The sequence below is a fragment of the Mustela nigripes genome, chromosome 8, assembly GCF_022355385.1.
Source record: "Mustela nigripes isolate SB6536 chromosome 8, MUSNIG.SB6536, whole genome shotgun sequence".
Classification (NCBI taxonomy): Eukaryota; Metazoa; Chordata; class Mammalia; order Carnivora; family Mustelidae; genus Mustela; species Mustela nigripes.
This window is the reverse complement of record NC_081564.1, coordinates 39,334,661-39,360,395: the sequence shown is the minus strand read 5'-3', so window position 1 is coordinate 39,360,395 and position 25,735 is coordinate 39,334,661. Positions and strand designations below refer to the sequence as shown.

Below are 25,735 nucleotides of genomic sequence, written 5' to 3'. Positions count from 1 at the left end.
ATCAGAGAAGAATGGGAAGAAAAACACATGGCAACAGAAGTAGGTCACCAACAATGACAACTAGGTCATTGCCTCCTGAATTTCCTGATGGCATTTGCCCTGAGAGGAGCCCTCATTTTTAGTATCACCTTAGCCCTGTAGAGAGTTTAGCATTCAAAGGAAAATAAACAGGAAAGCCTCCGAAGGTTCCCATTAAATCTTAATTTGGTGTCTCCTGCAGATTTCATGTTTCCCCTACATATTAAAATCATTCAAAAAAAAGTTTATATTTTTTAAAAAAAGAACACACATATTTACCTTATAAACACAGAAATTTGGCATTAATGGACTTGTGATTTCATGATTACTCTGTTTGAAGTTTGCCCCAAGATAAATAGTAATCTTTTTTACATTAAACAAATATAGGGAAATAGGCAGGCATTCAAATTATGAGGCCATTCTTGTTCTTAGTCTATGTTATCTAAGATTTTTCTTCTTCCTAATGAATAATAATTAAACCACACTGGCAACCACAATGGTTCCCTCTGCCTTAATATAACATCTGACCATTTTTTTTAAAGTTCATCCAGTATTTTATAGTTCTGAACCCTTCTTTTCTACTCTAGTGACTATATGTAGTGTCTAATCACAAGCATCCAATGCTCTCCTTCTAATTTCAGTCAGTTACATCACTAGAACTAAGTTCCTGACCATTCTCTTTTGTCATGTAGCCATCCTAGATGATGGCAGATTTTCACAATGAACATGTCTCCCTCAGTGCGGAGTTCCAAGGTTCCTCAGACTTTACTCAATCAGGACACAGTTAAGTGCTCAATAAATGTCAACTGCAATTATTATGACTACCTGACAACATTACTCTTCACTTTCTAATATTTAAAGCCAGGAAAAGAATGCATACATACCGTCCTGAGAAAATGGGCACCATATAGTCACTTGGCAGATTTTCCTTCTCTTCCCCAGAGAGAAAGCTCTTCTTGGCTCTCTTTGCTTGGGGACTCAACTTGGATGAATAATCTTCTAACATGAGACTGGAATCTGTAAGTCTGAAACAAAACCCCCAATATTAGCTAATAACCAAAAATTGCATTGAAAATATTCAAAAATGGGGCACCTGGGTGGTTCAGTCATTAAGCGTCTGCCTTTAGCTCAGGTCATGATACCAGGGTCCTGGGATCAAGTGCCATATCAGGTTCCCTGCTCAGTGGGGAGCCTGCTTCTCCATCTCCCACTCCCCTACTTGTGTTCCCTCTCTCACCATCTGTCTCTCTCTATAATAAATATTAAGAAAATAATTTATAATAATAAATAATAATATAATACAAATAATAAGAAAATAATGTATAAGAAAATAAATAATAAAATATAAATAATAAAAAAATAATTTATAAGAAAATAAAAAGTATTTTCTTAAAGAAAATATTAAAAAATGCTTATTAGGTAGTTTCAACTTGGGGGAGTTTTCATAGAATCCTAGATTTCTAATGTTATCGTATCTTTTATCTTTAGAACTAAAGTGGAGTGAGAAAGACCTCATACAATGCACTCTATACAGACACAAGAGAAAAATTGATTTATGATAATTTCATGGCTTTGTCCATCGCCCTCCTCAAAAGTTTCAAGGAAAAACAGCAGTGTTTTTGTAATAGATCCAAAACCCTTTTGTTGTTAAGTTAATGTTCAAAGTTCAGGAAATTTAGTAAGTCTATAAAAATGGCTTTATCCAAATCTTTTCAGGGGATTGACAAAATATAAAATGTTCTGGACAGGGAGCCCTTCTCCTTTCTCCACCAAACCATCTTGATGCAGGACACCTAGGTTCACCTTTGAGGCCTTTATGTAGTGTAGACAGACTCCTCTTTTAGAAGAAACACTGAGTTTATCAAACAAGAGTTAATATAGTTTGTGTAAACATAGTGTTGACTGAGAGAGTTTCAGGGGTGTAATAAAGAACATTTTCTGATTTTAAGGTCCTGAGATCGAGCCCCGCATCGGGCTCTCTGCTCAGCGGGGAGCCTGCTTCCTGGACCCCCACCTCTCTCTGCCTGCGTCTCTGCCTACTTGCGATCTCTCTCTCTCTCTGTGTCAAATAAATAAATTAAATCTCTAAAAAAAATTTTTTTTCGTCAGTTTTGTTGTACACAAAAATCTGCCCATGCACATTTGTGAAAATGTGCATTTGGAGGTAGACGGTGTTCTAAATAAACAACAAAAAAAAAGTACTAGCACAGCAGGAAACATGAGAGCAGAGACTGTACCTAGAGAAAGGACTGATAAAACCAAAAGTACAATCAATCTTAATCTGTGTAGTTCTTGAATAAAATGAAATGCATTTGCATTCAAATATATACAAATGGGCATGAATTTCAGGAGTTCATGGTCTCTTTCTAATTAATTCATGGACTCATGTGAAAAGTTCCTGGTCTACATAGTAATGAAAGATGTTCACAATACGGAACTCTACCAGAACTCTCTACTATCCTTGTAATTTGAAATGATCCTAAAACAAAACAGTATTAAGAAATCCCCTTGTCTAGAGAAAATGTGGGAAGAAAGTAAAGTTTGTGTGTGATGTGGCATAGGAAGAGCAAGCTGCCCAGCTGAAACAGAAAAACCTTCCAAATCATCCAAACCTGATCATTTCTCAACCTTTAAGAAGCATTAGGAAAAGCAAAGAGATGACCTAAATCAAAATCAGAAGACAGGCCAAACATATATATAGTGCAAAAGGAATACATAATAATGCGAGTGAATATATCCTCTGCTAAACAAGTAGCACAGAACTGTAGGGCTTCTAGAAAGCACCGGGGTTGGGGGGGCAGGCAATGGCTCTGGGCCTGGTGTTATAGGATGGGCTACTGCCTTTTGCCCCCCAAAGAGAGTGGCCAACTTCTTCCTCTCCCACTAACTAGCTCCTTCCCTTGGGTGAATATCTAGGTCCTAGTCTACGTCAGCAGGTTAGAACCTTGAATTCAAACTTGAGGATTGGTTACCAACTGGAAGGCTGAGTGAAATTTGTTCCTGGCTGCCTGTTCCAGGCAACAGCAAAATGACTGCATTCTATACCCCCAGAAGATTACAAAGTACAGGCTGTGCTAATACAGGTCTAAGTTTAAAGTGGTATTTTCCTTCCCCTCTTTAACTCATTACCATGCAAAATAAAATTAATTTTGGAGTTTAAGAGTTTCCTTTTTTCCATTTATAGGATTCTCGCATTTTTTTCATTTTGCTTTCACTTTTCTGTTTTTGTTCTTTTTTTTTTTTACTTTCATTCTAGTGTCTCTAATCATTCTCATGAGCTCATATTTTCAACATTTATTCACACTGAAACAGCTATGACTTGTCATTCTTTTTGTTGTGTTGTTGTTCTTTTTTTCTGTCACTTTCCCTTTAAGGTGAATCTTTAAAATGATGCACTTATTACATAGAGTGTGCCAGAAGGTGATTATTCCATCCTCACAGGTAAATCGCAGCAGCTGGTTTTTAATATTGAACGTTATGGTAACGATTCATGGTCTTATCATCAGTTTCCATTTCATGTTATTTGGAACAAAAAACTTCACAAAAAGCATTATGATGTTTTACATTATATAGTATTATTTAGAAAATCCAAAGCATTTAGAAAAAAAAAATCCTTGTTATGTTCTTTAAAGTTTCTTCAAGCTTTTGAATACTAATTTAAAAAAAAAAAAAACAGTCCAGGGTGCCTGGGTGGCACAGTCTGTTACGTGGCCAACTCTTGGTTTCAGCTCAGGTCGTGATCTCATGGTTGTGAGATCAGGCCTGCGTTGAGCTCTGAGCTCTGTGCATGCTCAGCACGGAGTCTGCTTGGGATTCTCTCTCTCTCCCCCTCTGCCTCTCCAGCTCTTGCCCTCTCTCTTTCTGAAATTAATGGGCAAACCTTAAAAAAAAAAAGAGGAAAAAAAGCATGTAAGGGATTAGAGGTTAAAATACTATGCCAACAGTCTATTTAACAATAACTCACTTACTGAAGATAGCAAACAAAACTAAGTCAGAGAAACATCAAGTTTTAAGGAACTATATAACAATCAGTGTAACTAATTATTTGAAGAAAAAGCCATCAACAGTCTATTTTGTTATGATCCAAGAACACTGAAGTCTAGCATCTTACTCTATTGAACTCTAAAGTCGAATATTGTTTTTAGAGGAGAATATTTTAAGAAGAACATGTAAAATTTAATCCTTTTTTAATTTAAATCAAAAGGCGAAATAAGCCAGTCAGAGAAAAACAAATACCACAGGATTTCACGCATATGCAGAACTTAAGGAACAAAACAGATGAACATAGGGGAAGGGAAGGAAAAATAAAATTAGATAAAAACAGAGAGGGAAACAAATCATAAGAGACTCTTAACTCTAGGAAACAAACTGAGTGTTGCTGGAGGGGAGAGGGGGAGGGAAGATGGGGTAATTGGGTGATGGGCATTAAGGAGGACACTTGATATAATGAGCACTGGGTATAACATGCAACTGATGAATCACTAAATTCTAGCCCTGAAACTGATAATACCCTATATTATAAACTAACCTGAAAAATAAAACTAAACTAAATAATTTTTTTAAAAGATGAAATAAAGTTTTGCTAACTTCTTGGATTTTTAGTTATATTTAAATTTTAAAAATAATCCTCCACCTTAAAGTCAGTTACTGAGTAGACACTAAACTTGATGTGCATGGATCTATTTGGGTCTTTTAACTATTAAAACTGTAATTAATGCTCTTTATGTACTGAGCTTAATTCTTGAAGCTTTCTTGAAGTTTTCTGAATTTCGGTTTATGAAGGCGATGAAATTAAGCAATAGTTAAAGATTGATTTGTATGTGTATACACGCACTTGCACATCTGTAACTGTGTCTAAGTACAAATTTTTGTGTCCTGCTACTAATTGGAGTATCTCCTCTGCCTAAATTTATGCCTAAATTTAACAGAATTTAAAGAAACTTCATTGTGTGTATGGCATCGTCACATCTACAACCAGCAGCACCATAGAAAACGGATGTAGCTGAAGTTGAGAGAGCTCTCTCTGGAAATATTCCAGAAACTCAGAAATAGGCTTATACCTTCATCCAATTCAAATACCAAACAACAACAACAAAAGATAACCTTCTGTTCTTTCAACTTCATAATTATACTTGACAGAAAATAAGGAACAAAACTACTTAAAAAATCCCAGAACTGGAAGTGATCTCAAGGATATTTATAATGAGCTCATTTTTTAAAATTAATTAATTAATTTTCAGAAAAACAGTATTCATTATTTTTTCACCATACCCAGTGCTCCATGCAATCCGTGCCCTCTATAATACCCACCACCTGGTACCCCAACCTCCCACCCCCACCCCGCCACTTCAAACCCCTCAGATTGTTTTTCAGAGTCCATAGTCTCTCATGATTCACCTCCCCTTCCAATTTACCCCAACTCCCTTCTCCTAACACCCCTTTTCCTCCATGATATTTGTTATGCTCCACAAATAAGTGAAACCGTATGATAATTGACTCTCTCTGCTTGACTTATTTCACTCAGCATAATCTCTTCCAGTCCCGTCCATGTTGCTACAAAAGTTGGGTTTTCATCCTTTCTGATGGAGGCGAAATACTCCATAGTGTATATGGACCACATCTTCCTTATCCATTCATCCGTTGAAGGGCATCTTGGTTCTTTCCATAGTTTGGCGACCGTGGCCATTGCTGCTATAAACATTGGGGTACAGATGGCCCTTCTTTTCACGACATCTGTATCTTTGGGGTAAATACCCAGGAGTGCAATGGCAGGGTCATAGGGAAGTTCTATTTTTAATTTCTTGAGGAATCTCCACACTGTTCTCCAAAGAGGCTGCACCAACTTGCATTCCCACCAACAGTGTAAGAGGGTTCCCCTTTCTCCACATCTTCTCCAGCACATGTTTTTTCCTGTTTTGTTAATTTTGGCCATTCTAACTGGTATAAGGTGATATCTCAATGTGGTTTTAATTTGAATCTCCCTGAGGGCTAGTGATGATGAACATTTTTTCATGTGTCTGATAGCCATTTGTATGTCTTCATTGGAGAAGTGTCTGTTCATATCTTCTGCCCATTTTTTGATATGATTGCCTGTTTTTTGTGTGTTGAGTTTGAGGAGTTCATTATAGATCCTGAATATAAACCTTTTGTCTGTACTGTCATTTGCAAATATCTTCTCCCATTCCGTGGGTTGCCTCGTTGTTTTCTTGACTGTTTCCTTTGCTGTGCAGAAGCTTTTGATTTTGATGAAGTCCCAAAAGTTTATTTTCGCTTTTGTTTCCTTTGCTTTGGAGACAAATCTTGAAAGAAGTTGCTGTGGCTGATATCGAAGAGATTACTGCCTATGTTCTCCTCTAGGATTCTGATGGATTCCTGTCTCACATTGAGGTCTTTAATCCATTTTGAGTTTATCTTTGTGTACGGTGTAAGAGAATGGTCGAGTTTCATTCTTCTACTTATAGCTGTCCAGTTTTCCCAACACCATTTATTGAAGAGACTGTCTTTTTTCCACTGTATATTTTTTCCTGTTTTGTCGAAGATTAATTGACCATAGAGTTAAGGGTCCATATCTGGGCTCTCTACTCTGTTCCACTGGTCTATGTGTCTGTTTTTATGCCAGTACCATGCTGTCTTGGTGATCACAGCTTTGTAATAAAGCTTGAAATCAGGTAACGTGATGCCCCCAGCTTTATTTTTGTTTTTCAACATTTCCTTAGCGATTCAGGGTCTCTTCTGATTCCATACAAATTTTTGGATTATTTGCTCCAGCTCTTTGAAGAATACCTCCTCATTTTAAAGATTTGGGAGACATAAGTGTGCCTTTGTAACTTGCCCATGGTCACACAAGCAAGGTGGTAGCTGAAGTAGGGACTAGCACCCATCTAGGTCCATGTTCTTACCACTATACTAGTGGTCTGACTTTTGTGACTTAGTATTCCTAATCCAAAAATACTGGGGGCATGCCACTTATATATGTTTATTTATATGGTCTATGCATATACTGCTATATAAATAGTCACACTTTATAAAACATTCGGTCAATAGAAACATTCTAAAGACCAAATTTGACTTTTTTAAAAAAATAGTAGTGCTAATATTTCTTCCTATCTTTCCATGGTTTGCCTTTGTGGACACCCCACTTTGGAGGCTATAATACCAAATCATACTGCCTGTAATGACTCCCATGGTGATACATTATTTCTGAATTTATTCACAGGTTATAAAATCATCACAGTTCAGTTGAAAATGTGGCATTAAAAAACTCATTAAAATTTGAATGAAGTAAAGTGCTGGTTCCTCAAAGTTATATTTGTAATTATCATATAATTTGGGGGAAATTGTCCTACTTCCCCAGGAAGAGTAACTTTATTCATACTTATATTAAGTAGGGATCTGCTTATTGGCTATATTACTTTCTGAAATGTGATAACCTACTGGCATGTTTCAGAAGAATGATGGGCTGTAGGCATTGCCCTTTGCTGACAGTGCTCCCAAACCCAGCATCACCCATCCCTATATGCTCAGGTTATAGTGCATTATTGCTTTTTTAACGTTTTTTAACTAGTGTATCTAATATATATATTTTTTCTTTTTTATATTTTTTCTTTATTTGTTTTCTTTTTTTAATTGTTTATTTCTTTTTCTGAACCTCTTTTTATCCCCTTTCTCCCCCCCACGATTGGGGGTCTCTTCTGATTTGGTTAAAGCATATTTTCCTGGGGTCTTTGCCACCCTTTTAGTATTTTACTTGCTCCTTCATATACTCTTATCTGGACAAAATGACAAGGTGGAAAAATTCACCACAAAAAAAAAAAAAGAACAAGAGGCAGTACTGAAGGCTAGGGACCTAATCAATACAAACATTGGTAATATGTCAGATATAGAGTTCAGAATAGTTCTAGCCAGGCTCAAAAAAAGGCATGGAAAATATTAGAGAAATCCTCTCAGGAGATATAAAAGCCCTTTCTGGAGAAATAAAAGAACTAAAATCTAACCAAGTTGAAATTTAAAAAGCTATTAATGAGGTGCAATAAAAAATGGAGGCTCTCACTGCTAGGATAAATGAGGCAGAAGAAAGAATTAGTGATATAGAAGACCAAATGACAGAGAATAAAGAAGCTGAGTAAAAGAGGGACAAACAGCTACTGGACCACGAGGGGAGAATTCGAGAGAAAAATGACACCATAAGACAAAACAACATTAGAATAATAGGGATTCCAGAAGAAGAAGAAAGAGAGAGGGGAGCAGAAGGTATATTGGAGAGAATTATTGGAGAGAATTTCCCTAATATGGCAAAGGGAACAAGCATCAAAATCCAGGAGGCGCAGAGAACCCCAAAATCAACAAGAATAGGTCCACACCCCATCACCTAATAGTAAAATTTACAAGTCTTAGTGAAAAAGAGAAAATCCTGAAAGCAGCCCAGGAAAAGAAGTCTGTAACATACAATGGTAAAAATATTAGATTGGCAGCCAGACTTATCCACAGAGACCTGGCAGGCCATAAAGAACTGGCATGATATATTCAGAGCACTAAACGAGAATAACATGCAGCCAAGAATACTATATCCAGCTAGGATATCATTGAAAATAGAAGGAAAGATTAAAAGCTTCCAGGACAAACAAAAACTGAAAGAATTTGCAAACACCAAACCAGCTCTACAGGAAATAGTGAAAGGGGTCCTCTAAGCAAAGAGAGAGCCTAAAAGTAGTAGATCAGAAAGGAACAGAGACAATATACAGTAACAGTCACCTTACAGGCAATACAATGGCATTGAATTCATATCTCTCAATAGTTACCCTGAATGTTAATGGGCTAAATGCCCCAATCAAAAGACACAGGGTATCAGAATGGATTAAAAAACAAAACCCATCTATATGTTGCTTACAAGAAACTCATTTCAGACCCGAAGACACCTCCAACCTTAAAGTGAGGGGGCGTAAAACAACTTACCATGCTAATGGACATCAGAAGAAAGCAGGGGTGGCAATCCTTATATCAGATCAATTCGATTTTAAGCCAAAGACTATAATAAGAGATGAGGAAGGACACTATATCATACTCAAAGGATCTGTCAAAAGAAGATCTAACAATTTTAAATATCTATGCCCCTAACGTGGGAGCAGCCAACTATATAAACCAATTAATAACAAAATCAAAGAAACACATCAACAATAATACAATAAGAGTAGGGGACTTTAACACTCCCCTCACTGAAATGGACAGATCATCCAAGCAAAGGATGAACAAGGAAATAAAAGCCTTAAATGACACAATGGACCAGATGGACATCACAGATATATTCAGAACATTTCATCCCAAAACAACAGAATACACATTCTTCTCTGGTACACATGGAACATTCTCCAGAATGGATCACATCCTGGGTCCTAAATCAGGTCTCAACCAATATCAAAAGATTGGGATCATTCCCTGCATATTTTCAGACCACAATGCTCTGAAGCTAGAACTCAATCACAAGAGGAAATTTGGAAAGAACCCAAATACATGGTGACTAAATAGCATCCTTCTAAAGAATGAAGGGGTCAACCAGGAAATTAAAGAAGAATTGAAAAAAATTCATGGAAACAAATGATAATGAAAGCACAACGGTTCAAAATCTGTGGGACAAAGCAAAGGCAGTCCTGAGAGGAAAATATACAGCCATACAAGCCTTTCTCAAGAAACAAGAAAGGTCTCAAGTACACAACCTAACCCTACACCTAAAGGAGCTGGAGAAAGAACAAGAAAGAAACCCTAAACCCAGCAGGAGAAGAGAAATAATAAAGATCAGAGCAGAAATCAATGAAATAGAAATCAAAAAAACAATAGAACAAATCAATGAACCTAGGAGCTGGTTCTTTGAAAGAATTAATAAGATTGATAAGCCCCTGGCCAGACTTATCAAAAAGAAAAGAGAAATAAATAAATAAAATCATGAATGAAAGAGGAGAGATCACAACTAACACCAAAGAAATACAATCAATTATAAGAACATACTATGAGCAACTCTACGCCAACAAATGTGACAATCTGGAAGAAATGGATGCAATTCTAGAGACATATAAACTACCACAACTGAACCAGTAGGAAATAAAAAACCTGAACAGATCCATAACCAGTAAGGAGATTGAAACAGTCATCAAAAATCTCCAAACAAAAAAAAGCCCAGGGCCAGACGGCTTCCCAGGGGAATTTTACCAAATGTTTAAAGAAGAACTAATTCCTATTCTCCTGAAACTGTTCCAAAAAATAGAAATGGAAGGAAAACTTCCAAATTCCTTTTATGAGGCCAGCATCACCTTGATCCCAAAACCAGACAAGGATCCCTTCAAAAAAGAGAACTACAGACCAATATCCTTGATGAACAAAGATGCGAAAATTCTCACCAAAATACTAGCCAATAGGATTCAAGAGCACATTAAAAGGATTATTCACCATGACCAAGTGGGATTTATTCCAGGGCTGCAAGGTTGGTTCAAAATCTGCAAATCAATCAATGTGATACAATACATTAATAAAAGAAAGAACAAGACCCATATGATCCTCTCAATAGATGCTGGAAAAGCATTTGACAAAGTACAGCATCCCTTCCTGATCAAAACTCTTCAAAGTGTGGGGATAGAGGGCACATACCTCAATATTATCAAAGCCATCTATGAAAAACCCACCACAAAGATCATTCTCAATGGAGAAAAACTGAAAGCTTTTCTGCTAAGGTCTGGAACACGGCAGGGATTTCCATTATCACCACTGCTATTCAACATAGTACTAGAAGTCCTAGCCTCAGCAATCAGACAACAAAAGGAAATTAAAAGCATCCAAATCGGCAAAGAAGTCATCAAACCATCACTCTTCGCAGATGATATGATACTATATGTGGAAAACCCAAAAGATTCCACTCCAAAACTGCTAGAACTTATACATGAATTCAGTAAAGTGTCAGGATATAAAACCAATGCACAGAAATCAGTTGCATTTCTCTACACCAACAGCAAGACAGAAGAAAGAGAAATTAAGGAGTCAATCCCATTTACAATTGCACCCAAAACTATAAGATACCTAGGAATAAACCTAACCAAAGAGGCTAAGAATCTATACTCAGAAAACTATAAAGTACTCATGAAAGAAATTGAGGAAGACACAAAGAAATGGAAAAATGTTTCATGCTCCTGGATTGCAAGAACAAATATTGTGAAAATGTCTATGCTACCTAAAGCAATCTACATATGTAAGCAATTCCTATCAAAATACCATCCATTTTCTTTTCAAAGAAATGGAACAAATAACCCTAAAATTTATATGGAACCAGAAAATACCTCGAATAGCCAAATGAATATTGAAAAAGAAAGCCAAAGTTGGTGGCATCACAATTCCAGACTTCAAGCTCTATTATAAAGCTGTCATAATCAAGACAGGATGGTACTGGCAAAAAAACAGACAAATAGATCAATGGAACAGAATAGAGAGCCCAGAAATAGACCCTCAACTCTATGGTCAACTAATCTTCGACAAAGCAGGAAAGAATGTCAAAAATGGAAAAAAGACAGCCTCTTCAATAAATGGTGCTGGAAAAATTGGACAGCCACATGCAGAAAAATGAAATTGGACTATTTCCTTATACCACACATGAAAATAGACTCAAAATGGATAAAGGACCTCAATGTGAGAAAGGAATCCATCAAAATCCTTAAGAACACAGGCAGCAACCTCTTTGACCTCAGCCACAGCAACATCTTCCTGGGAACATCACCAAAGGCAAGGGAAGCAAGGACAAAAATGAACTATTGGGATTTCATCAAGATCAAAAGCTTTTTCACAGCAAAGGAAACAGTTAACAAAATCAAAAGACAAATGGCAGAATGGGAGAAGAGATTTGCAAATAACATATTAGATAAAGGGCTAGTGTCCAAAATCTATAAAGAACTTAGCAAACTCAACACCCAAAGAACAAATAATCCAATCAAGAAATGGGCAGAAGACATGAGCAGACATTTCTGCAAAGAAGACATACAGATGGCCAACAGACACATGAAAAAGTGCTTCACATCACTCAGCATCAGGGAAATACAAATCAAAACCACAATGAGATATCACCTCACACCAGTCAGAATGGCTAAAATTAACAAGTCAGGAAATGACACGTGGCGAGGATGTGGAGAAAGGGGAACCTTCCTACACTGTTGGTGGGAATGCGAGCTGGTGCAACCACTCTGGAAAACAGCTTGGAGGTTCCTCAAAATGTTGAAAATAGAACTGCCCTATGACCCAGCAATTGCACTACTGCGTATTTACCCTAAAGATACAAACATAGTGATCGGAAGGGGCACATGCACCCGAATGTTTATAGCAGCAATGTCTACCATAGCCAAACTATGGAAAGAACCTAGATGTCCATCAACAGATGAATGGATCAAGAAGATGTGGTATATATATACACAATGGAATACTACGCAGCCATCAAAAGAAATGAGATCTTGCTATTTGCGATGACATGGATGGAACTAGAGGGTATCATGCTTAGCAAAATAAGTCAATCAGAGAAAGACAACTATCATATGCTTTCCCTGATTTGAGGAAGTGGAGATGCAACATGGGGGGTTATGGGGGTAGGAGAAGAATTAATGAAACAAGATGGGATTGGGAGGAAGACAAAGCATGAGTGACTCTTAATCTCACAAAACAAACTGAGGGTTGCTGGGGGAAGGGGGTTTGGATGAGGGGATGGGGTTATGGACATTGGGAAGGGTATATGCTATGGTGAGTGCTGTGAAGTGTGTAAACCTGGTGATTCACAGACCTGTACCCCTGGGGATAAAAATACATTATATGTTTATTAAAAAAAATACAATGACAACTCATTTAAGGGAAAATTCAGAATCCAGAATTGCTACAATATATTATCTAACATGTCCAATTTTTAGCAACAACAAAAATTGTGCGACATGCCAAGAAATGGGAAAATGTAATCCACACCAACAGAAAAAAATCAGTAAGTAAAAACTGCCTCCAGGTGCACCCTGATGTTGGATTTAACAAAGACTTCAAAACAGTAATTATAAATATGTCCAAAGACTAAAAAAAGAAACCATGTTTAAAGAATTAAAGGGAATTATTATGACAATGAGTCAAAAAAAGAGAGAATATCAACAAAGACATAGAAATTACAAAACAGAAGGGTGTGGCTCAGTCAGCTACATGTTCAACTCTTGATTGTGGCCCAGTTCATGATCTCAGGGTTGTGAGACTGACCCCCACATTGTCTCTCAAATAAATAAATTAATTTTTAAAGATTTTATTTATTTATTTGAGAGAGAGAGAGAGCATAGTGGGGGAGTTGACAGAGGGAAAGGGAGAAGCAGGCTCTAAATAAATAAACCTTAAAAAAGAAAATTATAAAATAGAGTCAAATGAACATTGTGGAGTTTGAAAGTATAACTTAAATGAAAAATGTATTAAAGGGACTCAACAACAGATTTTAGATAGAAGAATAAAGAATCCATGAACTTGAAGATAAAAATTATCCAATCTAAAAAAAAAGAAAGACAGGACACCTGGGTGCCTCAGTTGGTTAAGTGTCTGCCTTTAGCTCAGGTCATGATCCCAGGACAATGGGGTCAAGTCCCACATCAGGCTACTTGCTTAGCAGGGAGACTCCTTCTTCCTCTGCTCCTCCCTCTGCTTATGCTCTCTCTCTCTCTCTGACAAATAAATAAAATCTTTAAAAATATAAAATAAAATTTTAAAAAACAGAAAGATGAAAGAATGAAGAAAACTTTTAAAACCTTCAGAGATCTGTGGAATAATATTAAACATATGAATATATTACTAACAGTAATATTGAAAAGAGGATAGATAAAGAGTAGGAAAATATATTCAAATAAATATTGGCCTAAAGCTCCCCAAATTTGATGAAAACTATTACTCGATGGATCTAAGATGCTCAACAAACCCAAATAAGATACACACAAAGAGATATACACCTAGATAAAGTCAGAGAGAAATCTTGGAAGTAACAAGAGTAAAATGGTTAATCATATACCAGAGAAAAACATATTAAAGATTGACTTGTCATCAGAAACAATATATCCCAGAAGGCATTGATATGACATATTTAAGTTCTGAAAAAAAGTTAATCAAGAATTCTACATCCAGAAAAACAAAAGCAAAAATAAACTAACTATTGGGACTATACCAAAATAAAAAGCTTTTGCATTGTAAAAGAAACCATCAACCAAAAAAAAGGCAACCTATTGAATGGCAGAAGATATTTGCAAGTAATATATCCGGTAAGGGTTTAATATCTAAAACATGTAAAGAACTTATACAACTCAACATTTTAAAAAATCTGATTAAAAAACAGGCAGAGGAACTGAATAGACATTTTTCCAAATAAGACACAGAGATGGCCAAGAGACATGAAAAGATGCTCAACAGCATTAATTATCAGGAAAATGCAAATCAAAACCACAATGAGATTACTGTTTTATACTTGTCAGAATGGCCAGAATGAAAAAGATAAGAAAAAACAAGTATTGATGAGGATGTAGGAAAAAAAGAATCTTTACACATTGTTAGTGGGAATGTAAGTTGGTGCAGCCACTGTGGAAAATAGTATGGGGATACCTCAGAAAATTAAAAGTAGAAAATCCAATGGAATACTATGCAGCCATCAAAAAATGAAATCTTGCCATTTGCAATGACGTAGATGGAACTAGAGGGTATTATGCTAAGCAAAATAGGTCAATCAGAGAAAGACAATTATCTATGATCTCTCTGGTGAGGAATTTGAGAGGGAGGGCATGGGGTTGTAGGGGATAGGGAGGGAAAAATGAAATAAGATGGGATAGGGAGGGAGACAAACCATTAGAGACTCTTAATCTCAATAAACAAACTGAGGGTTACTGGGGGATGGGCAGAGGGATTGGGTGGCTGAGTTATTGACATTTTGGTGAGGGTATGGACTATGGTGAGAGCTGTGAATTGTGTAAGATTGATAAGTCACAGACCTGTACCTCTGAAGAAAATATGTTTATAAAAGATTAAAAAATTAAAAATAAATAAAATTTTTTAAAAATAGAAATATCATATGATTCTAGTAATTCCACTATTGGGTATTTAACCCAAATAAAATGAAAATACTAATTCAAAAAGATAATATGCACCCCATGTTTACTGCAGTATTATTTACAATAACTCAGATATGAAAGCAACCCAAGTGTCCATTGGTAGATGAATAGATAAAAAACATGTCACACACACACACATACATACATACATATATATATTCCTTTGTATGTATATATGTGTCTGTGTGTATACATATATATATATATAATGGAATATCACTCAATGATAAAAAAGGATAAGATCTTGCCATTTACAACATTGGTACAACAAGAAGGCATTATGCTAAGTGAAATAAGTCAGACAAAAACATATACCATGTGATTCCACTTAATGTGCAATCTAAAAAACAAAATGACCAAAAACAAAAAACAGACCTATAAACATAAAGAACAATCTGATGGTTGCCAGAGGCGAGGCGGGTGGGAGGATGGGCAAAATGGGTGAAGGGGAGTGGAAGATACAGGCTTCCCATTATGGAATGAATAAGTTATGGAAATGATGTTTATAGCATAGGGAATACAATTAATAGTACTGTAACACTGTCATATGGTAACAAATGGTAGCTACACTTGTGGTGTGCAGGGCATAATGTAAAGACTTGTTGAATCACTATGTTGTATAACTGAAACTAATGTAGAATGGTGTGTCAACTATACTTCAATAAAAAACTCAGTATCTAATAAAACTATCACTCAAAACTGAAGGCGAGGTAAAGATACTCCCAGACAAATAAAAACTGAGAGAATTCATTGCTCACAGACCTGCCTTACAAGAAATGCTAAAGCAAATCCCTTAAGGTGTAAAGGAAATGACACCAGACAGAAATTCAAATCCACACAAAAAAGTGAAGAGCACAACAAAGTAAATGATTGGGTAAATAAATATATTTCTATTCTTTTAGATTCCTTGAAAGATATAAGATTGCATAAAACAATAGTTAACACAGTCCATGGTTGGGTTTATAATATATATAATTGTAATATATATGATAATAGCATAAAACATAGGGGAGGAAATGAAACTGTATTGAAATAAAGTTTCTATTTCTACCAGTAACAAATTAGCATAAATGTGAAGTAGAATGGGTAAGTTAATATGTGTATTGTAATTTCTAAAGCAATTCCTTTAAAAAAAACCACAAAAAATAAAGTTAAGAAACAAAGAAATTAAATGGTATGCTAAAAATACTTATTTTACACAAACGGCAATAAAGGAGGAATAAATGAACAAAGGATATGAGATATATCAAAAACCCGCAAAAATACCAAATGTAAATCCAGCCATTTTGGTAATTTTATTATATGTGAAGGGATTAAAGAAGGAACAGCAGAGATTGTCAGAATGGATTTTTAAAAGTCCAAATGTATGCTGCTAGGAAAGTCATACCATAAATTCAAAGACACATAAGGGTACCTGGCTGGCTCAGTTAGTGAAGCAGGTCACTCTTGATCTTGGCATTATGAGTTTAAGCCCTACCTTGGTCGCAGAGATTACTTAAAAATCATAGCTTTGGGGCACCTGGGTGGCTCAGTGGGTTAAGCCTCTGCCTTCAGCTCAGGTCATGATCTCAGGGTTCTCAGATCAAACCCCACATCAGACTTTCTGCTCAGCCAGGAGCCTGCTTCCCCCTCTCTCTCTGCCTGCCTCTCTGTCTACTTGTGATCTCTCTCTCTTTGTGTCAAATAAATAAATAAAATCTTAAAAAAAATCATAGCTTTAAAAAAATTCAAAGACACACATGTGCTAACGTAAAAGAATGAAAAAGATGTACTGTGCAGGGGCGCCTGGGTGGCTCAGTGGGTTAAGCCGCTGCCTTCGGCTCAGGTCATGATCTTAGGGTCCTGGGATTGAGTCCCACATCGGGCTCTCTGCTCAGCAGGGAGCCTGCTTCCCTCTCTCTCTCTCTCTGCCTGCCTCTCCATCTATTTGTGATTTCTCTCTGTCAAATAAATAAATAAATAAATCTTAAAAAAAAAAAAAAGATATACTGTGCAAATGACAAACATAAGGAGCCAGAATGGCTATATTAATATAAAAAAATGCACTTTAAACCAAAATATTACTAGGGGCAAAGAGAAACATTTCATAATGATAAGAGGGTCAATTCCTCAGAAAAGTATGACAATTACAAATGTATATGCACCTACAAACAGAGTCCTAAAATACATGAAGCAAAAAGTGACATAATTGAAAGAAAAAACAGAAAATAGAAAAAAGACTGGAGACTTAAATAATCTAGTCTCAATAACTGACAGAACTGACAAAATTAAGCAAGGATGTAAGTGTCTTAAATAACACTATCAATCAACTTGACCTAATGAACTTTCTAGAATACTTTAGCCAATGGCAACAAAGTACATATTCTTTTCGACATTCTTCAGGACAATTCATATGCTGTCTCACAGAACAATCTCAATCGATTTAAATGGATTTAAATTATATAAAATTTATTATCTGACAGCAGAAGAACTAAATAAGAATCTAAGGCAGAAAGGAATCTAGAAAATCCTCAAGTATCAAGAGACTAGCAACATACTTCTAAATAACTCACTGGTGGTGAGAAAAGAAATCATTGTAGAAGTAGAAGGTATGAACTACATGAAAACAAAAAAACACAACATATCAAAATATATGGGATACAGCAAAGCAGAGGCTAGAGGAAAATTTGTAACTTTAAGTGTCTATCTTAGAAAAGAAGAAAGTTCTCAAATTAATAGCTTGAGCACTGTAAGAAGTTAGAAAAAAGATTAAACTAAACATGAAACAAAGAGAAGGGAGATATAATAAAGATTATAGAAGAAATCAGTGAAATAGAAAAAAAAAAGAACAACAGCAAATGAAATCAGTGAAACAAAGGTTGGTTCATTGGAAAGATCAAAAAAATTGACAAACCTTTCACTAGGCTAACAATGAAAAAAGAGAAAAGACACAATTACCAAAGTCAAGAATGGAAGAGGAAACATCAATACAACCCTACAGAAATTAAGTGGCTCACAAGTAAACATGGTAGATGCATTTTTATCAAGAAATTCAATCACTTAAATGAAATAGAAAAATTCCTACAAAGATTCAAATGACCAAAACAAGCTTAAGAAGAAATTAAAATTCTGTACAGACCAATAGTAATAAATTGAAAAGTTGAATTAGTAATTTAAAACCTTTGCACAATTAGGGCGCCTGGGTAGCTCAGTGGGTTAAGCCTCTGCCTTCGGCTCAGGTCATGATCTCAGGGTCCTGGGATTGAGCCCCACATTGGGCTCTCTGCTCCGCAGGGAGCCCGCTTCCTCCTCTCTCTCTCTCTCTGCCTGCCTCTCTGCCTACTTGTGATCTCTGTCTGTCAAATAAATAAATAAATAATCTTTAAAATCTTTGCACAATTAAATGGCCTCACTGATGAATTCCATCAAACATTAAAAGAAGAAATAATACCAGTTGCACCTTAATTTCTTCCAGAGAAACACTTCCCAACTTATTCTATAAGGCCAGTATTATCTGATATCAAAACCAAACAAAGACGTTATAATAAAACATCAGACCAATATCCCTCATGAACATAGATACAGAAATCCTTCATACAATATTAGCAAACTGAATCCAGCAACATATACAATATAAAACTAAGTGGAGTTTATCCCAGGAATGCAAGGTTGATTTACCATTTGAAAATCAATTCATATAGTATACCATACTAATAGAATAAAGAACAAAATCACATTATCATCTCAATAGATCACAGTATTTGACAAAATTCAGCATTCCTTCATGTTAAAACTCTCAACAAAACAGGCATATCCCTCAATGCAATAAAGGCCATCTATGAAAAATCTATAGCTAGTATCAGATTTAATAGCTAAAAAAAAATAAATAGATTCTTTCTTCCTGAGATTGGGAATAAGGGTATGATATTTGCTCTTGCACTTCTATTCAACATTGTATAAGTTTCCAACCAAGGCAGTTAAAAACAAAAACAAAAACTGGAAGAAGTCTATCTTTAGTTGTTGCTGAGAGAATCCTGTATGTAGAAAATCCTAAGAAATACAATTACACACAAAAATACTAGTAGTAATAAATTAGTTCAGCAAGGTTGCAAGATACAAAATCAAAACGCAAAAATTAATTATATTTCTATGTACTAACAATGAACAATGCAAAAATCCAATAAGACAACTGCATTCATAATAGTACCAAAAATATAAAATATTTAGGAATAACTTTGACAAAGAGGTATAAAACTTGTATTTGAAAATTATAAAACATTATTATGGTAATGGTGAAAAAAGTCTAAATAAATAAGTATTCCATATTCATGGACTGAAAGACTTGAGAGTATTATTAAGATGGCACATTTTTCAAAGTTGTTCTATAGTTTCAATATGATTCTTAACACAATCCCAGAAAATGTTTCTCTTTGTAGAAATTGTCAAGATGGCCTTAAAATTTATATAGAAATATGAAGGAACACATAGGCAAAAGATTTTTTGTAAAAGAGGAAACTAAGTTTGAAGTCTTATATTCACCAATTTCCAAAATTTTTTCTAAGCAACAGTAATTAAACCCATGTGATACTGATGTAAGGACAGGCATATAGATCAGTGGAACAGAACTGAGAGGGAAAAAAAAAAACTTTCTATTTATGGTCAACTAATCTTTTATAAAGGTGCTAAGAAATTAAAGAGGGAAAGAAAGTCTTCAACAAATGATGCTGAAACAACTGTACATCCATACGTGAAAGGATGAATTTAGAACTTTACTCAATATCACACACATAACTAATTTAAAATGGATCAGATTTCTATATGTAAAAGCTAATATTTTAAAACTCTTAGAAGATAAAGAGAGGGGTGCCTGGGTGGCTCAACTGGTTAAACATCTACCTTCAGCTCAGATCCTTGAAAGATACTGTTAAGAGAATGAAAAGAATGAGAAAAAATTTTGCAAATATATATCTAAACAAGGACTTGTATATAAAATATTTAAATAATTCTGATAACTCAACAATAAGCAGAAAAAATCCAACTAAAAGATAAGCAAAAGATTTGAACAGGCATTTCACCAAAGAAGATATACAAATGGCTGATGAGCATATAAAAAGGTGGTCAATATCATTAGTTATTAAGTGCAATTTAAAACCCCACTACAGGGGCACCTGGGTGCCTCAGTGGGTTAAAGCCTCTGCCTTCAGCTCAGGTCATGATCCCAGAGTCCTGGGATCAAGCCCCACATAGGGTCTCTGCTCAGCAGGGAGCCTGCTTCAACCTCTCTCTCTCTCTCTGCCTGCCCCTCTGCCTACTTGTAATCTTTGCCTGGCAAATAAATAAATAAAATATTTTTTAAAAATACTACATACCCACAAAAATGGCTATAATAAATAAGACAGAAAATAACAAATGTGGATAAACTGAAATCTTCATACATTGCTATGGGAATGTAAAACAGTAAAGTCACTTTGGAAAAAGCAGTTGAATAGTTTCTCATAAAGTAAAACATCAACTTAGCATACAATCCAGCCGATATCTTAGAAGGTACAGGAGGAAGGTTAACTCAAAAATAGCCTTTTGGTCTGTGTTATATGTTAGAGTAGCACTGAAATTTTCACAGGTTTATTTTTTAACTTTCTTTAACCATTTGATTTATTCAACAGAGTTTAGAAACAGATTTATTCTCATTCTGCTGTCTGCAAAATACTATGTCTGACTAAGGCTGGACAGAGATATGAAGATATATTAAAGACCCTTGCTTTCTGAGAGCTTTACAATTTAGTAGGGGAATAAAAGCTACCAGGCGTGACGTGTTGTACAATGTCAATCAAGGAAGAAAGCACAGAAGGACAGAGGAAGGCAGGCAAAGAAGCAGAAAGACTAGTGCAAAAAAAAAGTTGAGTCCACAGGCTTGAAAGATTTCTGTCTGGGGTTATCAAGGACTCCTTTGTGGAAAAGCTGGACATTTAAAGATGGGTAGGTCATCCTAGGATAACACAGTGGTAGGTACAAAAACTTAAAAATAAAAAGTCAATTTTTATTGCTGACGTAGATATGTGTTGTCATTCGGCTTTACTGCATGGTCACAAAAGAGCTGGACTCATTTTTTTTATTATTAAAACAGTTTCCCTTTAAAACTGCATCTTCATATATATATTTACAACCTAATGCCGTTGCATATAAACAAAGTGCTCAGCTGTTTACCAGAAGAAAGGAAGAGGCAGTGGTTTTAGTGAACTATGGGTCAGCTTCTAGAAAACCATCCTTCTTGGCTGTCTTTGCTCATCTAGTCAGCCACTCCTGGGGGTTTCTTGCATCTGAAGTTCCATCTCTTTCATCTTCAGGACCCCCTGGAGGGTCAGGAAGAAGCAGTTGAAGTTTGCCAGCTCTTTTTTCATTTCTACTTTTCCATCAGCCACATTTTTCCCTCTTGCAAAACTTGAAAGACAATACTTTCTTTGGGGTTTTACCAAAAGGTTGTTTTGTATCTACTTCTGATTTAGAGCAACTTCATTCTGTGATCCTCCTTTGATATGGGTATCATGTCAGGCTCAACACTTTCTACTGACCTTTCAATTCTCTTGTTTCCCAATCTCAACACTTGTGGAGGTTTCAGGAGAACATCAAAGTTAGCAGATAAGTAGGAGGCTTTGAGTCCTTTCTTTTTTGCTAATATACTTTGCAGAAAAAGCTTCTTATAAGATATAAACATGAACTTAGTTTGATCAATATCACTCTCGAAATTTACTGACAAGTAGTGTCATAATAAACAACCATCCTTGGGGTTTTCTTTGTTTTCGCAATATTTGTCTTACACTAATCCTTTTTCCCCCTCTCCATTTCACTCTCATCCATAGAAATATCTCCTTTTTAGTTTTTAAAAAATGTTTAGTTACTTAAATAGGAATATAACCACATTTTTTCTATATATTGCTTTATTTTTCCACTATTTAAATTTCCAATGATAAGTAACATTTTATCTTCCTTTTGGTAACTTTCCACAGCTAATGCATAGCCATGATCTAAAAGCAAGTACCATGGGGGTCTCAGCCACTTCTCAACATGAATGTAGGTCAATCATATGTTCTAGAAAAGGCGCAGGAGTAAAACACTGTGAGACTGAAATATTTTATGGTTCTTATCTACATATACCCTTCAGGTTTTATCCATTTCTGACTATTTTAGCAATTTTTAAGCAGGAGTGAAAGTGTTTACTCCTTACTTCCTTAATTCTGTATTATGCAAGATGCTTGAAGACAGTATCAGGAGATGCCTTATAAAGTCTAAGTCTGCAAACTAAAAATTATCTGCGACTTTTTAAGGTTAGTCTTACTAACTTATTTACAAGACAGCCAAGAAACCCACACCCCACTCCTCTTTGAGGATGGTCCCTGGGGTTGCATGGAAGTTACCTTCCTCATTTGCGACGTTACTGCTTTCTCTTGCTTCATCTAGAAAGGCTGCTATGGAAAAGGTCAAGCCTGTTGCAACGGTTCCTGTGGGCTTCCAGAGTTCACAGACTGGTGGGGAAGCTCAGTTACACCTCGCTGCCCAACCAGCCAGGAACAGAGCTAATATTTCATATCAGAGCCTGGGAGGTACCACTTTGCCCTTCTTCCACCTTTGGCTGACTCCTTCTGTTCCCACTTTACATGCCTTCCTTCCTACAGGATGGTTCACCTGTCTGGGGAAGAGGAATGCCATTCTGGAAGTATCTTGTATCACCTAAACTTGAATTTAACTTGTAAAAGAGCCCATCAAATAATATTTTGGGAAATAAAGCATTGATAGCAGAGAATGAACCACATCTTTCCTGGCCTCAATGTAAGTATCTGTGAAAGGAAGGGCTTGAGTTAGATGAACCTTTTGATCTCTTCCCACTTCACCCATTTCACTTCCATGGATCTACAAACTGCTGTTGATATAAAGCTGGTATTATCAGGGGTGATACTTCTAGTTCTCTCTATCCATCCAGGCCACATGTTTAAAGCAGTGAGAGTAAGGACAGGAGACTGACACATGGTGAGGGCTACTCTCCTTGGACTTCAGGATATGTCTTTGGGACTCAGAGCACAACTGCCTTTTCAAGAAGCAATTGGCAATAAACTTGGGGGGGGGGGGTGCGGAAGTATTTCTATTTCTTGGGGGAGAAAAGAAACTGGCTTTTCTGCTTTCACTGGATTTTCCTCTGACCTACTGATTTTTGTAACCCAGAAACCATGGTGCTTTTTCCTTATACATAATAGTTAAACTTTTATTTAGAAAAGAGGCCATAAGACTCTTTCCAGAGGAGGAAAGATAAGAATACACAACTTGGATGTATCAGTAGCTTTCTAAGCAAGCTTCATTCCCCACAACAGTCTATAGTTCAGTAATTTTTTGTAATTCACATTCAGCTACTTAATTCTACAGGTGGACTCAAATCCCCATAAAATTATGGTTATTTCAGGTGCTTTTCTTCTTCAGTACCATAAAAAACACTAACAATGGGACAAGCTACTTTGTTGGATCTTGGGGAATGGAGAATAAGCATATGGTTTTACCATCTTTATATTTCCTAAAGAGAATCTCAGAAAATTCACTGTATACAGAATATCTACATGGATCTTTTCCCAGCTTCAAACCTGTGTGGCTACGGGAGCTGAAAAGCCCTATGGAAAAAAATCTGGTGGAATTCAGAATTCAGCATTAACTAACAGACCACCATATCTGTTCTGACTGCCCAACTGCTCCTGCCTGGACTACAGCATTAGCCTCCTACCTGGGAAACCTGCTTCTGCTTGTGTGCCAGTCTTTGCTCCACACAGCAGCCACACTGACCCTGTGACAACTTAAGTCAGCTCGTGTCATTCCTCTGCCCAAAACTTTGTCACAACTTGTTCCCTCTAATTCAGAATAAAAAATTCTTACACTGGTCCATGATGTACCTATATGGTTGTCCTAGCCCTTTCTGTCATCTTCACCTGCTCTTTCCCTCACTCCTCCCTTCCCTCAGTGGCCTCAATCCTGCTCCTTGCTGAAAGGCCTTGCATTGGCTATTCCTGATGCCTGGTGCAACTTTCCCCCAGATAACTCCCTCTGCTATTTCATGTCTTTGCTCAGAGATCACCTTCTTGAAGGGGCCTGACTACCCTATTTAAAATTCTGACTTACACCCGTGCCCCACATACCTGATCCCTCTTAGCCTATTCTATTTTTTATTGCTTCCATAACATCTATTACCTTCTAGCATGATATAAAATTCAATGTCTTTTTCATTCTGTTTATTGTTTATGACCTGCCTCTCCATGCTAGCATATATGCTCCATGAGGGCAGGAACCTTTGTCAGTTTTGTTCAGCAGTTTATCCCAAGCACCTAGTGCAGTGCTTAGCACACAAGAGGCACTCATTAAATATTTGTTGAATGAATGAACAATACCTAAACTTCCATGACTGTTCCCCATGTGCCAGCTATTACACTAAGTACCTTATATCATTATTTCTTTTAGACTTCGCAACATGAGGGATGAACTCTTTCCCCACTTCACAGATGAAGAAACTGCGAGGTTAACTAGCTTCAGAAGTCACCAGCCTAACTGCAAAGAAGCACAGGCCTATTTGACCCCAAAGACTATCCACTTTGCATGATAACATCTGGAAATGAATACACAGAAAGTGGATTCTAGTCTGATGCCAACAGCTGAGGTCGAGATACAAAAATGTCCACAGGCAGTAGATTTCTTTGGTAACGTCTTTTGAAACCACACTAGGGTGGGAAACGGAGCAAGTTTTCAGGTACCCCTCAGTCTCTGCTATAATCCGACCCACCAATAAGAGATGAGTGTTTCTGTGTTTAGTGGTCTCTATCTTTAGCACTGTTATTTTCTGTCTGAATTGGAATTGTTTTGAGCATTAGCATGTTCTTTGCAAACTATAACAATAGTCTCAAAACAATATAACAATAGTTTAATTATTGTTAAATAACAACCTAGGGCAGTTGATCAATGTGATATGAGCATAGATGAGAACACAAAGTAATGTTGGGCAGAATGCCCCAGGCAAGTCACTCATGTCTCAGTTTTCTCCACCCCGGTGACTTCTATAGTCCCTGGCAAGTCACTGTGTCTCATTCTAAGTGACAAGTGAAACAGTCTGTGAGGTTCCAGGTTTGGCATTCGTGAATGCTCCTAAGATCACCTGTTCCCTACTCTGAATCTTAGTTATTTTGGTGCTCAATAGCTTCTCCAGAAAGAGGGCAAATATAAAAGGAAATATAATGAAAAGCTATATATTGATGCTTCAAGAAAAATCTGGTGGCCAGGAGGTCATGGAGAGTTAGATGATTAGAACTGTCCCTGGGTACCCATGTAAAGGATGGGGGGCTTGGGAGAGGATAGGGATTCAAATCATTATTCTACCACTTCTTAGTGCAAGAGAGAAAAGTTATTTAATCAATTTGCTTTATTTGGTCTCTATTTTCTCATTTTTAATTTGGGGGCATAATTTAATTTTCATTTTCTTATTTCTCAATTTGGTCTCTAATTTTCTCATTTTAAAAAATGGGGACATAATTTCAAACTCTCAGGGTTATTGTAAGGATACAGTGGTATAGAGGGTGCTGTGCTAAGTT

The 25,735-nt window shown here is 36.4% G+C and overlaps 1 protein-coding gene across 6 annotated transcripts in view; it reads right to left on the bottom strand.

Annotated features, from left to right (window-relative positions):
- The window catches only part of MYOM1 (myomesin 1), a 159,477-nt gene that overhangs the window by 103,389 nt on the left and 30,353 nt on the right, over positions 1-25,735 (bottom strand). For 5 of the 6 annotated variants that reach the window (XM_059409283.1, XM_059409282.1, XM_059409286.1 and 2 more), the window contains one exon: positions 903-1,043. In XM_059409283.1, the coding sequence (XP_059265266.1) occupies positions 903-1,043 (141 nt within the window). Of the gene's footprint in view, positions 1-902; positions 1,044-3,147; positions 3,452-25,735 lie in introns of those variants that run through there. The other variant, XM_059409288.1, reaches the window with a different exon arrangement.